Raw genomic sequence first — 23,218 nt, forward strand, 5'->3', positions numbered from 1 at the left:
CAAGTCCTTAAAGGAGGCTTCAAAGTGAAAAGAAATGTAATGAATGAAATACAGGCATAAGATGTGCACACAATCTGCGCGTGCGGCCACGCGCACACACCTATCTATACTATCTATCTCTCTCATACTGGTATATAATAATGAACAACACCAACTAACTTTGGAGAAGATTAAATACTGATGTTAATGTTTCATGTACCGTTTCATGTATTTGATGACCAAGTCCAGCTTCTCCAGGTCTTTATCCTCTATCAGATCAGTGCAGTATTTCACTACCTGTAGAATGTCCTCCTCCATGGGTTCTGAGAGGAAGGGAAAGGATGCATAAAAATACATTTACGGTCATTTAAACACACACATACCATCCCCCCCCCAACACTCACAAACTCCATAGAAACCACATGAATTTGGCTACACAGTGGAGCTGTCAGTTAACTTATATATTACCTGATATGGTAGTGACCCATTCCCTGAGGAGAGTTCTGATGTCTGTCAGGTTGTAGGCTCCGGCCAGGGCTGGAGCAGGGCGTGGGGTGAATTTAGACAGAGTCTCTGGTATGTCTTGTTTCAGAGATGACGTGGAGGGACCATTTTCGACCTGGGTAAAGGGAGCAGTGCTTTTAGTCAACTTCCACATTAACTTGACTGTACTGTACCAACGTACCTTAACAAATCTTCAGTTTTGACATTCTAATGCACGTCATTCATTTATCTCATCTATATTTTTGGGATTTGAATGCGGCTTCTGAGCTCCATTCACATCCGACTGGATCATTCTGTGTGTGCTTGTATGGACTTCTGTCTTCAATGTCTTCATTTTTGTTTAGTTAGAGGCACCTATCTATAGGAGACTGCAAAAATATATGATGATATTTCAACCTGTTTTTTTTCTTCATGTCCTCCCAGGTCACTTATATATTTTTGAGGGGCGCTAACCCCTCCTATATACAGGTTTAATTTTTGTCTTTAGTTCAATGTTTGTTTTGTAAACGCCATTGACAATGAAGGGAATATGTTTGTACATCATAATGTGCCTCATTACGTCATATTGTCTCTATATTGTTAATGGCGTTTAATGTTTGTGTTGGCACCGTTTGTTTCACATCACCATTACATCACCTAATCAACATGAGTTAGACTTTAATATATTAGCGCCCCTCACCTCACACGGGTGTGATTTTTGAGTGGTGTAAACCACTCCAACAACTGGCTTTGTACCCGTGTCTGTTCGTACCAAAAAAAATGTACCCGTGTCTGTTCGTACCAAAAAGAATGAGAATGGTTGCTATGGTCACCCAGTTCACACGGGTGTGATTTAATTACGTCAGACCACAGCTGATCAGTCTATATAAGACCTTACACCACTCAGTTCACACGGGTGTGATTTTTTATTAAATATACAGCCTATCTTCCATTCCGTCTTCCTTTGAGAACAGCTGCAATTTAAGGTTTTAAATCTTTTGAAAATAGCTGATCCACAAGCTCACAATGCGTCGCAATGCAACGCATTGTGAGCTTGTGGATCAGCTATTTTCAAATGGCCAAAATGTAGGCATATAGCCTATAGTAGCCTATTGAAGTGGTTTACTATATGTTTTGTAATAATTTAAATCTACAATGTAGCCTAACTAGTAAAACGTTTTCAAATAATTGTAGTGGATCGAGTAAAGTACAATATTTGACTCTGAAGTAAAGGTATTGGAAATACTCAAGTAAACTACAAATACCTGAGAATTGTATACAAGTACAGTAGCCTACTTGAGTATATGTACTTAGTTACTTTCCACCACTGATGATGATGAAACCTAAATGAAACACACCCGCAATTAACGTGATTCCTTTCAGCTGTGTTCACTAGTCAAAAACGCTAGCTTTGCACAGGTTTGGCACATGTCAACAGCCACCCTGCGTGAACCCACACAGAGTGATTTATTTATTTTATTTTGAAACTTAATTGCACCACAGTCGAGGTAAGAAGAAAATGTATTAATTCAATCAAATGTCAGATTCTTGTTCTTGTTAAAATACTCAATCAATACTGCAATGTAGAAATATTTCAAGAATAATCTGGTTAAAAATGGTACTTAAAACTACATTATAGTAGGCCTATTGGTATCAAAATACTTGTACTTATGCAGAAACCCCCATTTCACAAGTTTTCAAATGTATAAATCTTTTGAAAATGGCAAATCTACAAGCTCACAGTGAGCTATCTGCCATTTTCAAATGGCCAAAATGTATAGGGCTGAATTGGTTATGTCAGAGAAAAAGGGGGGATCCGGGCACTCTGGAGTTAAAAAAAGGGAAAATACTATTAAACCAACATGATTTGCTCTATAACGGTCCATCGATTTGTATCAGTTTCATCCCCTTTGATCAAGGAGCACTTTTTTTTACCATTAACTTTATTGACTTGTACATCTCTGAGCACCTGGTTGTTTAATGTTTTCAATTTGTAGTGGAGTAAAACTACAATATTTGTATCTGAGGTGTAGTGGAGTAGAAGTAAACTGTTGGTGGTACTGAAAATTGGAAATGCCCAGTAAAGAAGAAGAGAAAAATAACTTTGTACTTAAGTACATTATTGAGTTGGCTGCCTGCTTTTGCTATACACTAAATGTTGCTATAGGCTACACTAAATGTCTATGTGAGTTTGTAGATTTTCACTGACTGACCCTGGAATGGCGATGCTAAATGTATCTTTAACTAAAATGGCTTTAAGATTCATATAGTTTTTTTTCTTCCTATCCAGATATGGCAGCTGCCAGGTTTCTTCTTACCGGTGAGCACTTGGTCTGTGCGATCTGTCTGGATGTGGTCACCGAACCAGTCACCACACCATGTGGCCACAACTTCTGCAAGGCGTGTATTCAACACTACTGGGACACCAGGGTCATTTACCAGTGTCCTCTGTGTAATGCAAGGTTTCCAACCAGACCTCAAATGCAAGTCAATACTGTCATGTCCGAGTTGGCTATAGGACATCACAAGTGGGCTCAAATTCTAGAAAACCAATCCGCTCATGACATTCTTTGTGACATCTGTTCTGCGAGGAAGGACATGGCTGTTGTGTTTTGTCTAGTATGCCTAACTTCTTTCTGTGAGACTCACCTGGAGCCTCACCTGAGAGTTGCAGGCCTCAGGGGCCACACTTTATCTGTGCCTCTATCAGGTCTTGAAGACAGGTTGTGCAAGAACCATCACAGGCTCATTGACCTCTATTGTAAGACTGACCAGGCATTTATTTGTTGTGGTTGCATGACAACGGACCACAAAAATCACCACATTGTACGACTTGAGACGGAATACGAATCCAAACGTGCAGAAGTCCAGAGTGCGATAAATGCACGATCACACAGGCTCCGTGAGCTCAAACTCTTCACTAAGAGGGCACGAGTCTTCAATGAGCAGCTGATCCGCTCCCGGCCAGATCTAGTTGCGGTGATTGGGGACCGGCGTAGAGCGGCAGAGCAGCAAGCGGAAGGTTTCATTAAAGAACTGACCATGGAAATCTCTGAGCTCGACAAGAAACGTGATGACCTGGAGCATTACCATTGCCTTGATGAACACCATCGCCTTGTCGATCACCATCGCCTTGTCCTGTTGCTGTCAAGCCTGCCCACTCTGCTGAACAAGGACCTGAAGAACACTGTAGTTGACTTCAAACTGCCTGATACCAACTGCGTTAGGAGATGTGCAACTCTTCTGGATCAGGAAGTCACTCTGCAGCGGCTGAAGGCTTGTGCTGTGGATGTGACCCTTGACCCAGACACTGCACACTGTGACCTCATCGTGTCCTCCGATGGGAAAGCAGTGATGCTTGGCGCAACACCTCAAGATGTCCCTGATGCTAGAAAGCGATTTAAACATCATGCAGTGTTGTCAAAGGAAGGGTTCAGATCAGGGAAGTTTTACTTTGAGGTCCAGGTAAAGGGGAAGACCAGCTGGGCTGTAGGAGTGGCGAGTGCATCTCTTAACAGAAAGTATCCTGTCAGCGTGTCTGTTAAGAATGAATGCTGGGTCATTGTGCTGGATGCTGGCCAGTATCGTGCATTTGGCTCAGTGTCTTCTGCGTTCAATCTGTTGGTGAAGGAGAAACCACAGGCAGTGGGGGTCTTTGTAGACCATGACGCGGGACAGGTCTCTTTCCATAACGTGGCTGCAAAAGATCTGATCTACGTGTTCTCTGGCCTGAGATTTAACGGTAGAGTACTGCATCCATACCTGTGCACTCGATCTGACCGCTCTCCATCTGATCTCAAGCCGCTCACCATCACTTCTCAAAGTCTCCCAAATTGACTCCAGTCAATACCACCTAAGGCTTTCCCCTTCACACCAAAATGCGGACTGTCAAGTCTGACCTTGTGTACTGTGAGTTTCAATGTGATTGTAGCTATCAAAGACCTGTGTTAATTATGTTTTATATATAATATATGGGTGTTAATACTTTTAAAAAGGTTTCTATTGAGTTTTAAAGTCGTCTTAATTTTGAATTTGTTTTAATAAAAGCTTTTATTTGAAGAAAACATTGATATTTGTCCTTATTGAAACCACTACAGCTTACTGGGGGTTGTTGTCTTATTTACCTACAGTGTGGTCATTGTGACACATTCCAGCAGAGGGCATCTATTGTTTCATTTGTTAACGTGTACAAGTGGCTACATAAGATTTAAGCCTCATACACTACAAACATGCACTATGGCAGTCAGGGATGCTGCAAATGGGGACTAGAAAATGTTTTGTCTACACTCGTTTCCAGGGGGACCCAGTGACAAGTTAGTAGGCTATCACATTCATCTTAACCACTTAATCCATTTTTACCATCTTCTATATTTATACAGCTGCTATATATATATATATATTTTTTTTTTTGAGTGGTGCAAACCACTCCAACAACTGGCTTTGTACCCGTGTACCCGTGTTTGTTCGTACCAAAAAAACGAGCATGGTTGCTATGGTCACTGACATTACGTCAGACCACAGCTGATCAGGCTATATAAGACCTTGCACCACTCAGTTCACACGGGTGTGATTTTTACTATATATTGTTACATATGGTTCATATTTGTCATGTCTTATGTTTGTATTGATAACGTGTGTAATATGTGGTAGACAGACTATATCAGATTAATGAGAACGTTTCACTATTGGTGATATAAAATAACCTAGACTTTTTATGCCTTGCTTTTCTTTTTCTCCATTGCTCTGTAAAGCACTTTGAGCTGCATTTCATGTCATGAAAGGTGCTGTACAAATAAAGTTTTATTATTATGGCCCAGCTTGTTATTTCTGGTCTAGAGGGGCAGACGTCGGTCGAAAACAGGTGGTTCACCTATTTGAGCTCACTATCTGGGCTCACCTTCAGTCCACCGACTGCATCCTTGGATCTTCGACCAGGTGGTAGATGTTTGACAGGGCTATTTCGCATCTTCAAAGGAGACACTCCTTTCTTAGCAGGGCTCACAGCATTCTTTCTCTTGTTTCGCCGTTTCACACGACCAATACCAACCCCAGACTGCTTCAACTGCAATAGTGGATTCCTTTGCTCAACTGTGGGTAAAAAAGAAAACGAAAACTATGTATCACATCACAAAGCTGCAGTACCAAAACGCTACATAAAGCCTTAACCCATTTAAGCCTGACGTCGAAATTTAAAAAATGTCTTTTGAATTCTGACAGTTTTCTGAAATACCATCTATATCAGTGGTGCTCAATATTTCATGTCAAGGACCCCTTGTTGAAGGGAAGACCTCCGCACACTCAACTTACTATTAACAGGTGCGTCAGTGACAAAGCAGCAGACTGCAGACATGTAGAGAGGGAGGGAGACCCGCACCCTGTCACTTGCTGGTTCAAGAGCTTTTTATTTAATGTCGAATACAATAATAAAAAGCTCTTGAACCAGCAAGTGACATTGTGCGGGTCTCCCTCCCTCTCTACATGTCAAGGACCCCAAAAATTATATGTATTTGGCCGCGGACCCCCATCTGAAAGTATGTTGTTCCAAGGACCTCCCCAGAAACAAAGATATGAGTTAAAAACGTTCGCTCTGAAAGAATATTTATTCAAAGATTTGCGCCACATTTTCAAGATTTTTCAAAAATAGCAGACCTACAAGCTCGAGCTTGTAGATCTGCTATTGTTCAATAGCTAAAGTATAACATAATGCTTAAAACACCAAAAGGGGTTCCCGCCCAAAATGGGATTTAAACTCTCTGGTGCTAGTGGCACTTACCCATCTTCCCCTGGGGATGGACTTGGGCATTCTGTCTGCGGTTGTATGCAGAGCGCAGCTCTTCCTGAAGCTCCTTGGGGAGAGCGGCAAACACGTCTGGGTCAACCTGCAGCCAGATAAACCAAGTGATTGAGTTAAGACAACATAAACATATTACAATTATTTTTTAAATCACACGGAATCGATGTATTGCATTTTAAATCCAAAAGGCTTCCAAGCCGCAATAATCTAGGGGGAAAAAAATGATCAGGTATAGTATCGTTTGTGTCACCAGCTCAGTGGCCTTGTGGTTAGAGTGTCCGCCCTGGGGCTGGGAGGTTGGGGTTCAATCCCCGGCCGGGTCATACCAAAGACTCCAAAAATGGGACCCAGTGCCTCCCTGCTTGACACTCAAGCATCAAGGGTTGGATTGGGGTTAAGTCCCTGCGACATACTAGCGTCATGTCCAGGGGGTGTACTTGTACATCAAGCTGCCTCACGCTACAGAAACAGGAGATAGGCTCCTGCCCCTATGGGCCTCATGGCTCGGCAAGGCTTACTTACTTAACTATTTTTTGTGTCTGGTATGAGTAGGAAACAGGCTGAAAGTGTGTGGAGACGTGGAGATGACATTCAACACTCAACATTTTAACCAGGAACCATACAAAGTCTTCAGGCACTCTTCAAACATGGTAGAAAGATACAAAACATATTTAATAGCCTTTAATTAAACTGGCATTGTAAAACACACCACAATGCGAGCCATGCAAGTCAAGAGTGAAGAGTGGTACCTGGGAAAAATCAGGAAGTTCCAGTACGATGCCCGTAGAGCCCATCTGGTTTGGGATCTGCAAAACCAGGGTGCCTACTGGTTGTGTAAACAGTGGAAGAACTGAGGTGGAGGGCGGAGGAGGTGGAGGAGAGGTGGGATGAGGAAGTGCACGGGAGGTGTGTGGACTGGGGGAACGCCGGTGCAGGGTACTACTGGCTATTCCTTCTCGATGAGTCCACGACTGCTCCACTTGCTCCCTCAGCTCTGCGGGCAAGGCCTCCAACACTGAACGGTCCACCTGTCAAGTCATATGATGTGTAGAATTATACAACAGGTCGTTTCGAGGAAGCAATCCGATTGGTTGAAACAGCCTTCTAGCCGTGGTTCAAACGAGCACCACTCCACACCTAATCAAAACAAAGAATTCAGCTGCTCTGTTCTCCCAGAGCGCAGCAAACTCGGTGGCTAGGCTAGCTAGTTTCTTGGGACATTTGTGGTCGTAGTGACTACATCTGTCATTCAAAAAATATGTTTTTTCAGCTATTTTCTTAGTTTTAAGGGTAACTGTTGTATAATTGCAATATTACACTTGAGGGGGTGGTTTATCGTCATTAATGCACGACCGCGATGCTGCAGGAACGAGCCCGCAGGGAGAGTTCCGAAAGCAACGCAGAAGTTAAACCACCCCCTCTCGTGTAATATTGCTTAAGTCAATGACTTCTACAATGACTCACAATTAAACTTTCCAAACCATTGATGTGGGGCTTATTTGAAGATTTTTTACCTGTGAGGGGGAAGGAACTTCAATGCTCAAGTTGAGACGGGGTCGTGTACGGTGTGGCGTCTGCGGTGCAGGTGGTTCCTTGCTCGTCCCGGGGATTGGCTCAGAAGGGGGCGGAGAATGGGGACAGGCGACCGACGATGGGGCCGCGGTGGAGGATGTTTGTTCCTGATTTGTGGTGGTGGTGTCGGCAGCGGCTGCAGCTGTAAATGTTGGTATTGGGATTCCAATAAGTCAGAGACCAATACACATGACAGTACGCAGACAAGAGCTACACTGGTATACTGTATATATACAGACCTGTATTCTTGGACTGGACAGTGATTTTCTGGCCTAGCAGCAACATGTCTTTGATGGAGCGTTTCGGGGGTCCCGTGGGGTCCTGAGCGACAGAGTGAGCTCCTTCGAGGACCTGCATCTGGATGCCCACTCCCCTCAGATCCGGAGCCTGCAGCTTCATGGCGCGGAACAGCTTGATGACAGCTGAAGCGATAAGCTGACTGCTGTCAGTGGGCTGGGCCAGTGTCACACTCCTGACACAGATTAAGGAAGACGACAGGTCGATGACATGCAGAAGACAGACGCCAGACAAGTGTCTTTGTAATAATTTGTGGTGATACAATGTTTTCGTTTTACCTGGCTTGGTTGTCACATATGCCATGACCGCCGTATTTGGCCGGCTCTAAGGGGGCTCCCGCCTTGCGAGTCATGACCTTCAGGGTCACTTTGCGGCCCCGTAGGCCGGCCTCCTGGAGACGCTTTTGAACCTCCGTGGACAGGTTGGTCATGAAACGTTCGGCCTCGTCATTCTGTTCGGAAAAATCAAATTGAAAGTGTTAAAAACAGACTAAATGGGAAACTAGAAGAGATTAATGGTTAACCCATTTAGGCCCGACGTCGAAATTTTAAAAATGTCTTCTAAATCCTCCAGTTTTCTGATTTTTTTCAAAAATAGCAGACCTACAAGCTCATAGCGCGCCACTCGGTGGCGCGCTATGAGCTTGTAGGTCTGCTATTTTTCAATAGCTAAATTATAACATAATGTTTAAAACACCAAAAGGGGTTTCCGCCCAAAATGGGTTAAAAACAGATTAATGGGGAAACTAGAAGAGATTAATGGTTAACGTCGGAACGAAAAAAGAAGTAATATAAGTTAGAGACAATAGAGAGTTAATCGAACCCCTGTGAAGCGGATGTTGTAGTTCATTTCCGCCGAGACGGACTTCCTCTCCTTCTCGTAGCGGACCGGCCGGTCGTCCAAGCCCCTGCAGAAGCGGTAGAGTGTTTTCCCGGTGCGGGGTCCGAACGCCTTCTGCAGCTGAGACAGAGTCACCTGCTGGAGGTCACTGCACGATTTCACACCCATAGCAGCCAACTTTCTGCCCATGACAGGCCCCACACCTAGAACAGGAGGCAAATAGTGGTGTCAATTAATATGTCTTTTGTATTAACAAAACAATATTTACTATGACCTAAAAACTAATGACTTAAAAAGGAGAATTCCACACTAGAAGGCTTTCTTAACTTTTGTTGCAGTTGTTAGGTCCGCACCAAAGAGGTCCAGGTGTTATTTTGTGCAAAAGCGCATTATTGGCTATTTCCCCTACCATACTGTAAGCCCTCAATGATTTGAATTGAATTGCATTGAATTGAATGGGGCTATGGGGTGCTAATTTGCTTATTTACATCGTTCAAAAATCTTTTTTTTTTATATATATCCTCTCTTCATAATGTAAATAGTATCCCAAGCGGCACACATTTCGATGGAAATAAGTGAATTAGCACAAAAACCCAACCCCCATTGAGGGCTTATGGTAGGAGAAATAGCCAATAATGCACTTTTGCACAAAATAACACCTGGACCTCTTTGGAGGGGACGTAACAACTACAAATAAAAGGTAAGAAAGCCTTCTAGCATGGAATTCTCCTTTAATTGTACTGTATTCGTGGGAATGACCAGCAGGTGGTGTTGTTTCTCTACCTGGCAGGCTGGTCACCGACAAGTCCCTGATAAAATCATCCACTTCCTCCGACTTCAGGAAGTACTGCCCATCTGGCTTGGCCTTTCGAGTCGCCAACCGCGCCAACAGGATGTTGGACCCTGGTAAGGTTGAAATGCCATAATTGGTTTCCTAGGATTTTGATGGATTTTTATCAACAGAGACAATTAACCCATTCTGGGCGGGAACCCCTTTTTAAGCATTATGTTATACTTTAGCTATTGAAAAAATAGCAGACCTACAAGCTCATAGCGTGGCACTAAAGTCTTGAAAATGTGGTGCAAATCTTTGAATATATATTCTTTCAGAGTGAACGTTTTTAACTCAAATCTTTGCTTCTGGGGGGGTTCCTGGAACAACATATTTTCAGATGGGGGTCGGTGGCCAATTACATATATTTTTGGGGGTCCTTGACATGAAAATGTTTGAGAGAACGACTGACATAGAAACATGGGTTTTTTCATAAAACTGTCAGGATTTCGAACACATTTGTGGAATCGTCCTCAGGTCTAAATGGGTTAAAGGTCCAGGAGGTATACCCACTCACCCATGCCCACCGAGGCAGAGCAACCCGTCTTCTCCTTGATGTCCGTTCTGATGGCTCTGGCTAGCTCCTCTGGCCCGACGCCCAACTCAGACAGCGAGGTGGCGCCATCTATCAACACCTCATCACAGCTCAGTGCCTCAATGTCATATGTATAACTGCAAACGGAAGAGTGGTTTGATTCGTACAATGTGTGGCACAGGACAAGGAGAGACGAACAGAGAACAGAATGGAAGACCAGTTGGTAATATATCCATTTGTAAAATCGGAGACTGTACAAATTTGTTAAAGGTATATTCAGTGATTTCACTTAATTCAAATATCACTTATTTTTTGGATAATCCTCCCTACTATAAAGTGTGCTGACCATATAAGGAGTTCCTCCATGTCCCCAGTGAGCCCCTGGGGTCAAAAACCCTAGTTTCGGTTTGGGCTTTGGGTGGCAAAGCCTTCATCCAATCAGGATGAGAGGGGCCTTCCTCCAATCATGATCGAGTGGGGCGGGCATTGGTGCACGTGCTGTTGGTCCACTGTAGAGCGTGTGCATGTGCACATCTTGTTACCGGGTGGACCGTTTTTTTTCTCCAAATCACCCAAATCACTGAATGCTCCTTTAACATCTGATTTAAATTAACAGTGCCAGATTTAAAAGGAGGAGGAAGTCTTACCTGGCTAGGATTTCATACATCGTGAGAGCCACGTCTTTGTAAGCCTCAAAATCATATGGGACGGACTGTAGGGTCGGACACAGTTGTTTGGCCTTGCCAAATAACATCCCATTCTTCACCCCCGCCTGCCTGAGAGATGCAACCAACAACCAGACATCAACGATCCCAGTATCGCAAACGACTTATGAATGTAGATAAAGAGATAAAAAGGGAGAGGATCCGGGCACTCAAAGTTAAAAACGAGGAACTGAATTAAATAGGCAACTGCCAACATGTTTCGACCAACAAGGTCTTCATCAGGGCAAGAATGCCCTTCTATTCAGACTTCAGACCTAGTACACATGACATGAGGTTTAGAGGTTGGATTGGGAATGGCCTCTCTGCATATTGTACTCTTTTAAAACAGGGTAATGTGATGAGCTTCCAGGACCTGAAAGACAAATTTAATTTACAGAATCAGGACCTTTTTAGGTACCTACAAATCAGAGACTTTATAAATAGAAAGCTATTAAGAAGAGAAGATGCAACAGGAGTAGAGATCATTAAGATTTTCCAAAATGCGTATGCAGGCTCTACTTATCAAAAGATAGTTTCAAATTTATATGTAGTGCTTCAAAACATGAAAGGAGATAATACTCTGAATATAAAGATATAAATATAAAGCAAGATGGGAAGCAGAGGGCAACCTTACTATATCAGCAGAAGAATGGGAAAGAATATGTAAACATCAGTGGAAAATGAGTAGTTCCCCCACATGGAGAGAATTCAGCTGGAAAAATGTGAGTCGTTTCTTTTGCACTCCAGCCCAGAAAAGACATTACACGTATCAGTCGGACTGTTGGAGACTCTGTGGGGAAACATTTTCATGTGTTCTGGAGTTGCCCTTCTGTGGTTCCATTTTGGAGAAGTGTCCACAGTGTCCTGGAAGCAGTTTTTGGTGTTGACATTCCTTTTGATTTTAAAACCATGTATCTTGCAGATCTGGAGGGACTTCAATTTGTAAAGCAGGATCAGTATCTATTGAGGGTATTGCTGGTGGCATCCAAAAAAGCCTTAACAAAAAAGTGGCTTACAAATGTAATACCAACTATAAATGAATGGATTGATTTAATCTATAGTATATTTATTATGGAGAGAATTACATTCAGCTTCAGAGGTCAAGTTGAAGTCTTCACAGATAACTGGTTTAGATGGATTGCTCATGTTTCTACCATAAGACCTGATTTTGTATAGTTTCAGTTAAACCTGTTTAACCTGTATATGCTCCTGTTTGAGGTACTTATGTATTATGAATGATCATCGATAAAGAGAGGCAGACATCTCCCCTTGTGTGTATTGTACGTATATTGTCTTGTTTTGTTTTCGGTTGTATGTATTGTCAATTGTCAGTCGTTTCGTTTTCATGTATGTTAAATGTTAAAATTCAATAAAACGTAAATTGAAAAAAAAAGAATGCCCTTCTGTCATTCTTGCCCTGATGAAGACCTTGTTGGTCGAAAGTGCCTGGATCCTCTCTTTTTATCTATGTCTTGATCCCGTTTTTGATCCGTGTGTGAGCACCTTTTTATCATTATTACGTTTTGCCATCTCTGTTGAGCACCTGGTTAGTTCCTCTTCGACTTATAAATGTGTTTAAAATGTACAAGATCAGGAAAAAATGGTGGATGATCATTTGTTCATCTATATTACCTGGCCTCATAGCTGCAGGACGCAATCTCTGCCATGGAGAATGTAGTAACATCCTGGTCCACTCCGTTGGTGTGGACACCGAGACTCTCTGGTGGCAGTGCTTCCTCTAGGTCCCCGTCATGACTCTCTAGAACACAAGGGTGCATTCAGTATAGCCAAAACATGAGAAGCATTTGCATCACCTGTTTTAAAGAATTGGTCCGAATGATCGATAATCTTATTCGTTCATGACAGAATTTAGTTTTTCTTCTTCTGTGATAATTGTTTTTTAGGGTGCAGGAGGTCTACTGCTTGTCCTTGACTCACTGCTGATTCTTAAGCCGTTCCATTGTTACCAAAACTATCAGTATGGAGCCTTTTCAATAGTTAACTCAAATGATGATCCTTGCGGTGACAATGCATCATAAATAATGAACTCAACTTAATGAGTAAGGGCGGGAGTCAGGTGGAGTGAGGGACACCGATAGTTAAGGGAGCTCGTTTTCGAGTTCCGACTGAGAAGAAAACGCACTCGCAATTTAAGATCACGTAAATAAATGGCCAATACATAGATACAATAGTGTATCCAACAACACCAATATTTCCTATTTGCCACCAATATCCGTTTGTCCCGATATCTACACAGACCTGCCAAAGTGGCATGCTGCGGCCCCTCAGGTTTGACCCTGCCAATACTGTAGGAAAATGTGCTGTATTGGGCATCATTTCTGGGTTGTGCACATCTGTTAAGTGTGAAATGGACAGGGTACGACGGACGACCCTCACCAGAATGAGCAAGAGATCGCTTCCTTTGGTAGTGCTGCTGCTCCAGCTGAGGATCAGCCCCGGGTCTAAGAGCCACACGACCCGGCCCGCGGTTACTGGTCACAGCTACTGGTTTCCCTGCGAGAATTACCAGGAAAATGCATGTATTAGGAACGCATTTGGTTTGATTGGATGTTTATGCATTGTATATAGTGCCATGATGAGAATGTGTTGGTTCCAGACACACACACGACACACACACACACACACACACACACACACACACACACCACACACCACACACCACACACCACACACCACACACCACACACCACACACCACACACCACACACCACACACCACACACCACACACACACCACACACCACACACCACACACCACACACCACACACCACACACACACACACACACACACACACACACACACACACACACACACACCACACACCACACACCACACACCACACACCACACACCACACACCACACACACACCACACACCACACACCACACACCACACACCACACACACACACACACACACACACACACACACACACACACACACACACACACACACACACACACACACAGTAGATCGGCCCCTTGCCTTTTAGCTCTGGTCGATGTCTGATCCCCACAGACACAAAAAAGCAGTCCATGTCCACATGAAGAATGCAGGTGTTACTCTTAACACTTAGAGATGCCAACGTGCCTAACACAAACACACACAAAACGTATAGAGGAAGAAAATTGTCAGTATGCAATTAATAGTACATTAATGAGATTAAGATTTTTGTCTGTTCACAAATACTGGTTTTGATGTTCTGCTGTTGAGTGCACTGGCGAATCAGAGGTGTTCACATGAGCTAAATTCCAATACCAAACATCTCGGCCACTCGCTCACACACTCGGTCACTCCATTTCGCTGTTACATTGAAATGGGTGACCTGATGAAATATGTGACGAGTAGACGTCGCATAACGTCAAGTGTCCGAACATAAATCATTGCGGTTTGTTTAGCAGAGTTCAACCTAGCGGTATTTTAGGCCACGTATTTAAAAAAAAGACCTCCATGTACGTTATGTGAACGCCACAAGATGGTCACATATTTCGGCAGGTCACCACTTTCCCCGTAACACTGCCATGCTGGAGTGAGTAGATTTTGGGTATTGGAATTTGACCATGGTCTAAACAAATCACTACTGAGCGTGCTTCGAGTAGTTAAGACTCATCACTTGTGCGTTTCCTTCCTGAAACAGTACTGACAGGGTTGTTTTTCTGAAGAAAAGCAAAGGCTCGCAACTCACTTTTGTAATGCTGCACGTATTTTATTCACAATCACAGCAGGCAGGACATACAACGTTTCGACCGGTATTGGTATTGATCTTTTTCAAGTATCTTGAAAAAGATCAATACCAGTCGAAACGTGGAGCATTACAAAAGGGAGTTGCGAGCCTTTGCTTTTCTTCAGAAAAACAACCCTGTCAGTACTGTAGACAGTACTTTAACAGTTTGGCTCAGCACCAAGATCGGAGGATGTGCGCTGTTCTATTTTATTCTGAAGGGTTGTTTTTCTGCCCAAAAAACTAAAAAAGGCAATGCCAGTAGTTCTATGCAAACATGTTTTCATGTATGGTCCCATGACTCCCATCAAATATATTGATGTGAAGTTTTTTTTGAGGACCATGGTGAAATAGAAAACACATTTATGTTGATTTATTGATGTGCAATGAAAATATTTTAGGAACGCAATTCTCAACATATTTGATCCGTTTGTATACCCATGGCACCACAGAATAGGTCGTTATTCTGCAATGCTGCTTGCAATGAAACTGTAATCACAAAATCCCATTTGTCATAATCATGCAACGATCCAGAATACAGCGATATGCATACATTCATTGTTGTATTCTCAACCTAAACGACAGAAGATGCATTGCCTGCATGTCGACATCAGCATTACTAGGCCATCAATGAGATAGAATTCTCCCACTGGCAGATCAAAGGGAGTTGGGGGGGTTGGTAAGACATGAGTAAATTTAAATCGTTGTTGAGAACGGACTATGCTCTTTCTCAGTGATTCTCAGCCTGAGTCTGTTGTCTCTCTCTCTCTCTCTCTCTCTCTCTCTCTCTCTCTCTCTCTGTTATATTATTCTTATATATTTTTATATATATTAATTAGAATTAACCCCTTCAGGACGGGGAACCCCTTTTGGTGTTTTAAGGATTATGTTATACTTTAGCTATTGGAAAATAGCAGATCTACAAGCTCATAGCGTGGCACCGAGTGTCGCGCTACGAGATTGTAGATCTGCTATTTTAGAAAAATCGCGAAAATGTGGCGCAAATGTTTGAATGTATATTATTTCGGAGCGAAGGTTTTTAACTCAAATCTTTGCTTCTGTCCCTGGAACAGTGGAACACCATATTTTCAGACGGGGGCCGGCGGCCAATTACATATATTTTTGGGGGTCCTTGACATGAAAATGTTTGAGAACAACAGACATAGAAACATGGGTTTTTCAAGAACACTGTCAGGATTTAGAAGACGTTTGTAGAATCGTCCTCAGGTCTAAATGGGTTAATTTGCCTCCTGTGTGAATAGGATGCGATAAGTTAGGTGTACGCTACTGTATTTTAACCTAAGTCATAATGGTGGTATGTGGAGAGCCAAATACTGGTGGTACTTGGTGAAAAAAGGTTGAGAACCACCGCTCTCTCATATCAGTAGTGATGAATTGATTACACCTGTGACAGCCACAGAGTGGCTACATTATGTGTGTTTTTGAATCCATCCAGTGGCATGTCTTCAGATGTTTACTAGAGCCCGCAAACAGACTTTATGAGCACAGCACATGCTGTTCAAAGATAAAAGGCACTCATAAAAGAGTGAAGAACAAGTCGCGGCCCCGAAATCTGAGTGTTGAAGAGAATTGATCTATAGGGAAAAGCAATACCAACACATTTTGGGCGGGAACCCCTTTTGGTGTTAGCATTATGTTATGCTTTAGCTATTGAAAAATAGCAGATCTACAAGCTCATAGCGCACCACCGAGTGGCGCGCTACGAGCTTGTAGGTCTGCTATTTTTGAAAAATCGAAGAACGACTGACTCAGGTCAAAATGGGCTAATCCACACAACTCACTCATTATCAGTCATGCCTGTCCTACCTTGGCTCTCGGTCTTCAGTCGATCTTTGCCGGGAAACGTGGCTCTCCCTGCCGTTCGCCGTCTGCTGTGCAGTTCATTAACGTACTCTGAGAAACCAATCCTCCACGTGGAGATCTGGTGATAGCGCGAGTGCGAGTAGTACTCTGAGATAATGCCGCCCGTCTGCGGCGCCGCCATCTGTTCCACAGACGACACGACGCTTTTGTTAGCGGGAGTATCGGATGGACAGGTACCGGCTGATAAGTCGTTTGTTTTTGGCGAGGTGGAGTTTGATGAAAAGGCATTGTGGTGGTGGTGGTGACCTCCGTTCAATCGAACAACAGCAGAGGACGAAAGGGAGGCAGAGGAGGAGGAATGCGTCTTTCCAGGGCTGGAGGAGTCGGACTGATTTGGCGGCTGAGGGCATGGATGAGGTGGCGACGGTGGGTGGGAGGCTTTAGTGGCGATGGCCTCCTGGTACGTAGGTGGCGGGGGTTTGGCTCTCTGTTCACCGGCTACCTGCGAGTTGGCCAAGGGTGGAGGAACGAAGGAAGGGTCAGACGACTGCCTCGGAGGGCTGTGGGGGAAAATGTATGGGTCCGGTTTGGACTGGTGGTGCACTGGGGGGCTTGTGGGTTTAATATACTCTGGGCTCTTGAGTCTGCACCGGGGCCTGTCCTTGTCGCAAGTGTTTTGATCAGGACTAGGGGAAAGATCCAGAGGCTTTAAGGCACCATTGACAGGGTGAGTATGTCCATTGGTTAGGGGTGTTTCCTCAGAGGGATCTTCACTTCTACATTGTTGCACTCCGTTCATTTTAGAGTGGAGTGTCAAGTCTAAAGAGGTCAGAGATCCATGTGATCCATTTCTGTGAAACAGAAAGAGAGAGAAAGATCAACGAGAGAAACAAATGCCAAGATTTGTGTCTTCATAGTGACAAAACACTGGCAACGTGTACAGAAAACATTTAAAAGAAAACTCACAATTTTGTGTCCCGTTCCCTGTAGCTATGCTGGAGGGAATTGAAGGACAAGGTGGTCTGAGGTGGTGTGTGGCTTGGTTTGCACTGGAGGCTGGGATTAGAGGGCATGATACTTGACTTTGTGTGGCTGTAAGGTGGGGGTGGCCGGATGCAGTTCAACATAGTGCTTGGTTTTGGGACAGGGTGTGATGCACTCGAGTGTTTTGGGTGTGCACTGTTGTTGTGCCTGGCCTGAGGGCCCTGGTGGATGGATGCCGAATGGGTTGACTGGGGATTGGGAAAGCCGGGTTGAGGAGGGTGGAAGTTGTCTGGACGCATCGGGTTGCAGTCGGGACCGGGGGAGTCGTTTTGCCGACTGGACGAGAGCTTCTCGTGGTTGAGGACGGGAGCCTGCGTGCTGCCCTGTGGCGGTTGAAGGGTTGGATGGAAACTGTGCAGCGCCGGCAGTGCATGGCTGGGTCCTGCCGTCTCGTGGTTCTGATGGACATTGGTGCCGGGGAAGCTCAGTCCTTTCTGCTTAGCGTAGAGCTGGTACTGCAGATGAGACAGGAGACGCCCAGCCTTGAGGCTGTTTTTAAAACAAAAGATGTCAAATTAAACAATTAACAATTTAGGCATTTGGTGATTTACAGTAAGCGGGTAAATACGAGGGTAATACATCAAATTCATAGAAATAGTAATAAACCAATAACCTATATTATCAGTTTAAAAGTATAATATCTCTGCTGTCTGGAGGAAACCTCATAACTCCAAAATGTTCATTTTTAAGGAAATTAAAAATATACATTTTTCAGGAAATTAAAAAAACCTTATATTTTTAAAACAAAGCAATACAGCCTCATCAAAGTTAGTGTTGTAACTTTATATATTGTCAATTACTTCCTTGAGAGGGGGAGAGGTGGTGGGGAGAGGTGGTGGAGTTACTAATTCATAGAAATAGTAATAAACCAATAACCTATATTATCAGTTTAAAAGTATAATATCTCTGCTGTCTGGAGGAAACCTCATAACTCCAAAATGTTCATTTTTCAGGAAATTAAAAATATAAAATTTTCAGGAAATTAAGAAAACCTTATATTTTTAAAACAAAGCAATACAGCCTCATCAAAGTTAGTGTTGTAACTTTATATATTGTCAATTACTTCCTTGCGAGGGGAGAGGTGGTGGAGTTAGTTGCTTTAGCAGACATTTTGAGGGTCCAATGGACTTAAGAGGTTTTGTCCAAAGCACTTTTTACTACTTTCCATTGGTTCAATATTTTCGAAACAACACACAGACGTAAAGGGTGTTCAACAGCACTGATTTATGCCAAAAGAAACCCTCAAAAATTGAGTTACGAGGTTTCCTCCCGACAGCAACGATTATATTTAAAAAAAAACAATCTGTACATTTAAACTATACACACTGTAGGATGCCAGGTCTGCAAATTAACCTGGCTAGTCTACATAACATGCCATCTAAAATGACATTTTAGCCTTTGCATAAGCATGCAAGGCCATCAAGGCTAGGGCAATACAGGCTAAGTTGAAGTCTGAAGTGGTGAGCCTTCAAATTACGGCGGAAGATAGGGGGGTTAGTCTGCAGTTCTAACGGCAATGGGGAGTTCGCTCCACAGTTGGGGAGCCAGAAGGAAGAAGAGTCTTGGACGTGTGGAGTGCTGTCCCGGATGTTTTAGGGAAGGTTCTGACCGTTTCCCTGTGTTCGCTGATCTGAGTGAGCGGGAGGGGTTGTAGGATTGGATCAGGCTTTGAAGTTATGGGGGTGCCATAGCTTTGGTTGCTTTGTAGGCCATCATCAGTGTTATGTGTTTTTGTACTCTGTGCAGGCAGTAACTGGGAGCCAATGGAGGGAGCAGAAAAGAGGGGGGAGATGTGACAATTTTGGCTGGTTGAAGACCAAGCATGCTGCGGAATTCTGGATCATTTGGAGGGGCTTAAGTGCACATGCCAGGACGCCAATAAGGAGCGAGTTGCAGTAGTCAAGTTTTGATATGACTGATGTCTGAATACGGAGCTGGGTGGGCTGACTCCTGGGTGGGGAAGGGTCTGTTCCTTCGAATGAAGAATGTAAACCTTACAGGATCGAGTGGCCGCTGCAATGTGTGCCTTGAAAGAGAGCTGAATGTCCAGGACAACACTAAAGCTGCTATAAGCAATAATGTCAACATTTTAATGACCTTTTTTTTGGGTATTCAGACAGCCAGCAAAAACGTTTAGTCTCTGTGACACATCTAGGGGCCGCAATCTGCATTCAAAGATGTTCCTAGAAGCTTTGTCATTGGTCGAAAAAATAACCTGGTCGCAATGACTAACCATTCAGGAAGCAGACAGGCAAATCGACCAATGACAAAGCCTCTAGGAAAATCTTTGAATGCAGATTGCGGCCCCTAGATGTGTCACAGAGACACATTTTTTTGGGGGACATTTTGACATATTATTGCTAATAGCAGCTTAAGGCCCCTTTTCCAGCGGTTGGGAACTGGTTCTTAGTCCAAAATTGGAACGTTAATCATGAATTGACTGGGCAAAACCATACATATATTAAATTGTTTATAGGATCAATATAAGTGAATTCATATACGATAAACCTTCCACAGTAGTAGCCTTTTCATATATTGTTTTGCATATTATCCTAGATAATGCCTAATTTGCATATTTAAATGTACAATTTCAGAACACTTTTACATTTTTACCTATTCAAGGCCTACTGTAGCTGAAAATTACAAAATGTGTGATGAATATGAAAAAGCTACACCTGTGGAAGGGTCATCATGTATTATTCATTTAATTTACTTATATTGACCCTATAAACAAATGTTTTTGATTCTACTATATAAATATTTGAGGTTTTTCATAACGGTCAGGATTTAGAATCGTTTTTAGAATCGGCCTCAGTCCAAAACGGGTAGCACTGCTAGCAGCACCAAGACGTATTGCTGATCCATGTTTCCTGGCAGCCCGTTTGATTTTGAGAAATGATGTGTACAATTTGAAACTTTGACGAAAAGGGTGGTGCAAAAGGAAAGTCCAAAAAGGTGACAAAGGTCTGTAGGGTTCATCATCCACCCGGGAAACATCAAAGTACATAGCAAATTCCATAGGCTTGTGTAGCCAGACAACCGGACATCACCAACCGCCTTTAGATATGTCTGGAGAGACATCTATATTCAATGTAGGGGATACGACTAGCCCATTTTGAGCGGGAACCCCTTTTGGTGTTACATACATTACGTTATAATTTAGCTATTGAAAAATAGCAGATCTACAAGCTCATAGTGCGGCACTCGGTGCCGCGCTATGAACTTGTAGGTCTGCCATTTTTGAAAAATCGTTAAAATGTGCCTCAAATCTTTCCGAAAATTGTCACGATTTAGAAGACATTTTTTTACATTTCGACGTCAGGCCTGAATGGACTAGATATACTGTAGTTGTTAGGCCACCAAGCATCCCATAGGCTGGGGGTCATTTGCTCTGGAATTCTGGCTAGTTAACGAGGATAGACTACATCTCATAGTCTGGAGGGACGCTTGCCCTGCCATCAGTTCGCCCGTTGCTAGGCCAACCAGCTGACTGACAGTCTGTAACACATCTGTCTTTTAGGACTGGCTCCGCTGTTTGTGGACCTGCCGAAACATTTTATATACACTTCAAATTTAAACTAACCTGTCAGTGATCCATTCTGGCCGGACGACCTTCTCCCCCTTGAGCTCCTGAATTTTGGTGTTGGGCAAATTATTGGCGATGATGTGGGTGGTCTTGGCTCGGGAATAGTAGACATGGTACTGGCCCCCGTGCAGCATCATCAGTCGCCGCATCTCATCTGCACCCGGTTCTATTCCAAAACGACAGGACAAATGATTAAAAAACGAAACAACCAAAAAAATAGCAAGAACCAAACAAAGTTATCCCGCTCGCTTGTCACCTAGGCCCATAAACATGATGGATAGGCTGACTAATAAGGTGGAAAGCCCATCAAGTTGAAGCCAAGGGCAGACATTCCACAGAGTAAGGGGGTGAGGCTATAATCTTTCCCTGTGCCAAGTGAAATCTGAAATTTGGTTAAATTAATTCATCACTCTGAAATTATGGTGATTGAAGCATCAGACTTTATGCAATACTATAAATATAAAGCAGAACCATGGCTTCTAATACAAGGTGAATCGTACGTCAAACTATCACCTTTTTTAATGTAAATAAGTTTATATTGTATGTAATTAAAAACAGTGAGGTTCTCGCATAAGCCCCTCTGGGGTTTCTTTACCTCACCGGCACAACAACTAATCTGTCAACTTTCCTATGGAACTTACTGTATCATACTATGCATGTATACAGTATACTATACTGTATATCAAATTTATCTAATCAAAATCAGGTTGCAAATGAACAATCTCACGCTTAAACAAATATCATTGCACAATCTTCTCCAAGGCACACTCGTGAAACATGCTGGAGGAAACAAATCACCTTCTAGACAGACACAGGGTCTGGATAATCAAGCATACATTTCAACTTACAAGAAATGCACATTAACAATGTTGGCTAACTTAGCTCATGTACCAGAATGTCATGTGATTCTTTCATAGCGAACGTTTTTTAACTCAAATCTTTGCTTCTGGGGGAGTCCCTGGAAAAACATATTTTCAGATGGGGGTCCGCGGTCAAATACAGATTATTCTGGGGGTCCTTGACATGAAAAAGGTTGAGCACCACTGACGTAGAAACATAGGTTTTTCAGAAAACTTAGAAGCCTTTTTTTTTTAATTGGCCTCAGGTTAATGATATTTATTTTATTTTAACACACACACACACACAGACACACACACACACACACACACACACACACACACACACACACACACACACACACACACACACACACACACACACACACACACACACACACACACACACACACACACACACACACACACACACACACACACACACACACACACACACACACACACACACACACACACAGTTAGATTTTTCTAACTCTAATTCTTTTGGGACGGAGTGATGAAGGCTTAAAATCAATAACACAGCAGTCATAGCAGGAGCATGCTGCAAGCAGGCTTTCATCACGCTGTGGTTATTCTTAAGAGATCTTTTACATATCCAGTACAGTACGGCAGACAGGAAGCATGGATCAATGGGAAAGTGAGGCAGGGCAAGCTAGTGTAGAAGTGTGGGCAGCAGAGTTACAGACAAACCAACAATGAGAAAGAATGAATGAGTTGAAAGAACAAAAGCGGTGGTGGATAGACAGTAGTTCAGAACTGCTAACATCCTGTCTTTAATTTCCACAGTGTACACCAACACTTATGTCTATTAGCTGAACTTTAATCCATTGAGACCTGGAACGCATCCATGTCACGTTAGCGTTTAACCACATTAACCATTAACCCATTTTGGGGCGGGAACCCGTTTTGGTGTTTTAAACATTGTTATAATTTAGCTATAGAAAAATAGCAGATCTACAAGCTCATAGCGCGCCACCGAGTGGCGCGCTATGAACTTGTAGGTCTGCTATTTTTGAAAAATCGTTAAAATGTGCCTCAAATCTTTTCGAAAATTGTCATGATTTAGAAAACTTTTTTTTTTTTAATTTCGACGTCAGGCCTGAATGGGTTAAATGACCTCACTGACTCT

General features: G+C 43.1%; 2 protein-coding genes across 2 annotated transcripts in view; one reads left to right on the forward strand and one right to left on the reverse strand.

The window, feature by feature from the left end:
* rev1 (REV1 DNA directed polymerase) overlaps positions 1-23,218 on the reverse strand; it is a 29,113-nt gene that overhangs the window by 2,482 nt on the left and 3,413 nt on the right. Inside the window, exons 4-21 of the mRNA XM_079517589.1 lie at positions 21,230-21,398; positions 17,569-18,135; positions 16,606-17,453; positions 14,043-14,147; positions 13,434-13,550; positions 12,669-12,795; positions 10,980-11,108; positions 10,315-10,469; positions 9,749-9,868; positions 8,948-9,168; positions 8,404-8,576; positions 8,068-8,300; positions 7,771-7,970; positions 7,006-7,284; positions 6,236-6,341; positions 5,360-5,550; positions 448-598; positions 200-302 (exon numbers count right to left, since the gene is read on the reverse strand). Coding sequence (XP_079373715.1) covers positions 200-302; positions 448-598; positions 5,360-5,550; positions 6,236-6,341; positions 7,006-7,284; positions 7,771-7,970; positions 8,068-8,300; positions 8,404-8,576; positions 8,948-9,168; positions 9,749-9,868; positions 10,315-10,469; positions 10,980-11,108; positions 12,669-12,795; positions 13,434-13,550; positions 14,043-14,147; positions 16,606-17,453; positions 17,569-18,135; positions 21,230-21,398 — 3,994 coding nt within the window. The remainder of the gene's footprint in view (positions 1-199; positions 303-447; positions 599-5,359; positions 5,551-6,235; positions 6,342-7,005; positions 7,285-7,770; positions 7,971-8,067; positions 8,301-8,403; positions 8,577-8,947; positions 9,169-9,748; positions 9,869-10,314; positions 10,470-10,979; positions 11,109-12,668; positions 12,796-13,433; positions 13,551-14,042; positions 14,148-16,605; positions 17,454-17,568; positions 18,136-21,229; positions 21,399-23,218) is intronic.
* On the forward strand, positions 1,887-4,520 carry LOC306934800 (tripartite motif-containing protein 75-like). Its single transcript, XM_079517590.1, has 2 exons — positions 1,887-1,970; positions 2,753-4,520. The coding sequence occupies exon 2, from the start codon at positions 2,755-2,757 to the stop codon at positions 4,297-4,299; it is 1,545 nt and encodes a 514-aa protein (XP_079373716.1). The 5' UTR covers positions 1,887-1,970; positions 2,753-2,754; the 3' UTR covers positions 4,300-4,520.

Source organism: Electrona antarctica (genome assembly GCF_951216825.1).
Source record: "Electrona antarctica genome assembly, chromosome: 13".
NCBI classification, from domain to species: domain Eukaryota; kingdom Metazoa; phylum Chordata; class Actinopteri; order Myctophiformes; family Myctophidae; genus Electrona; species Electrona antarctica.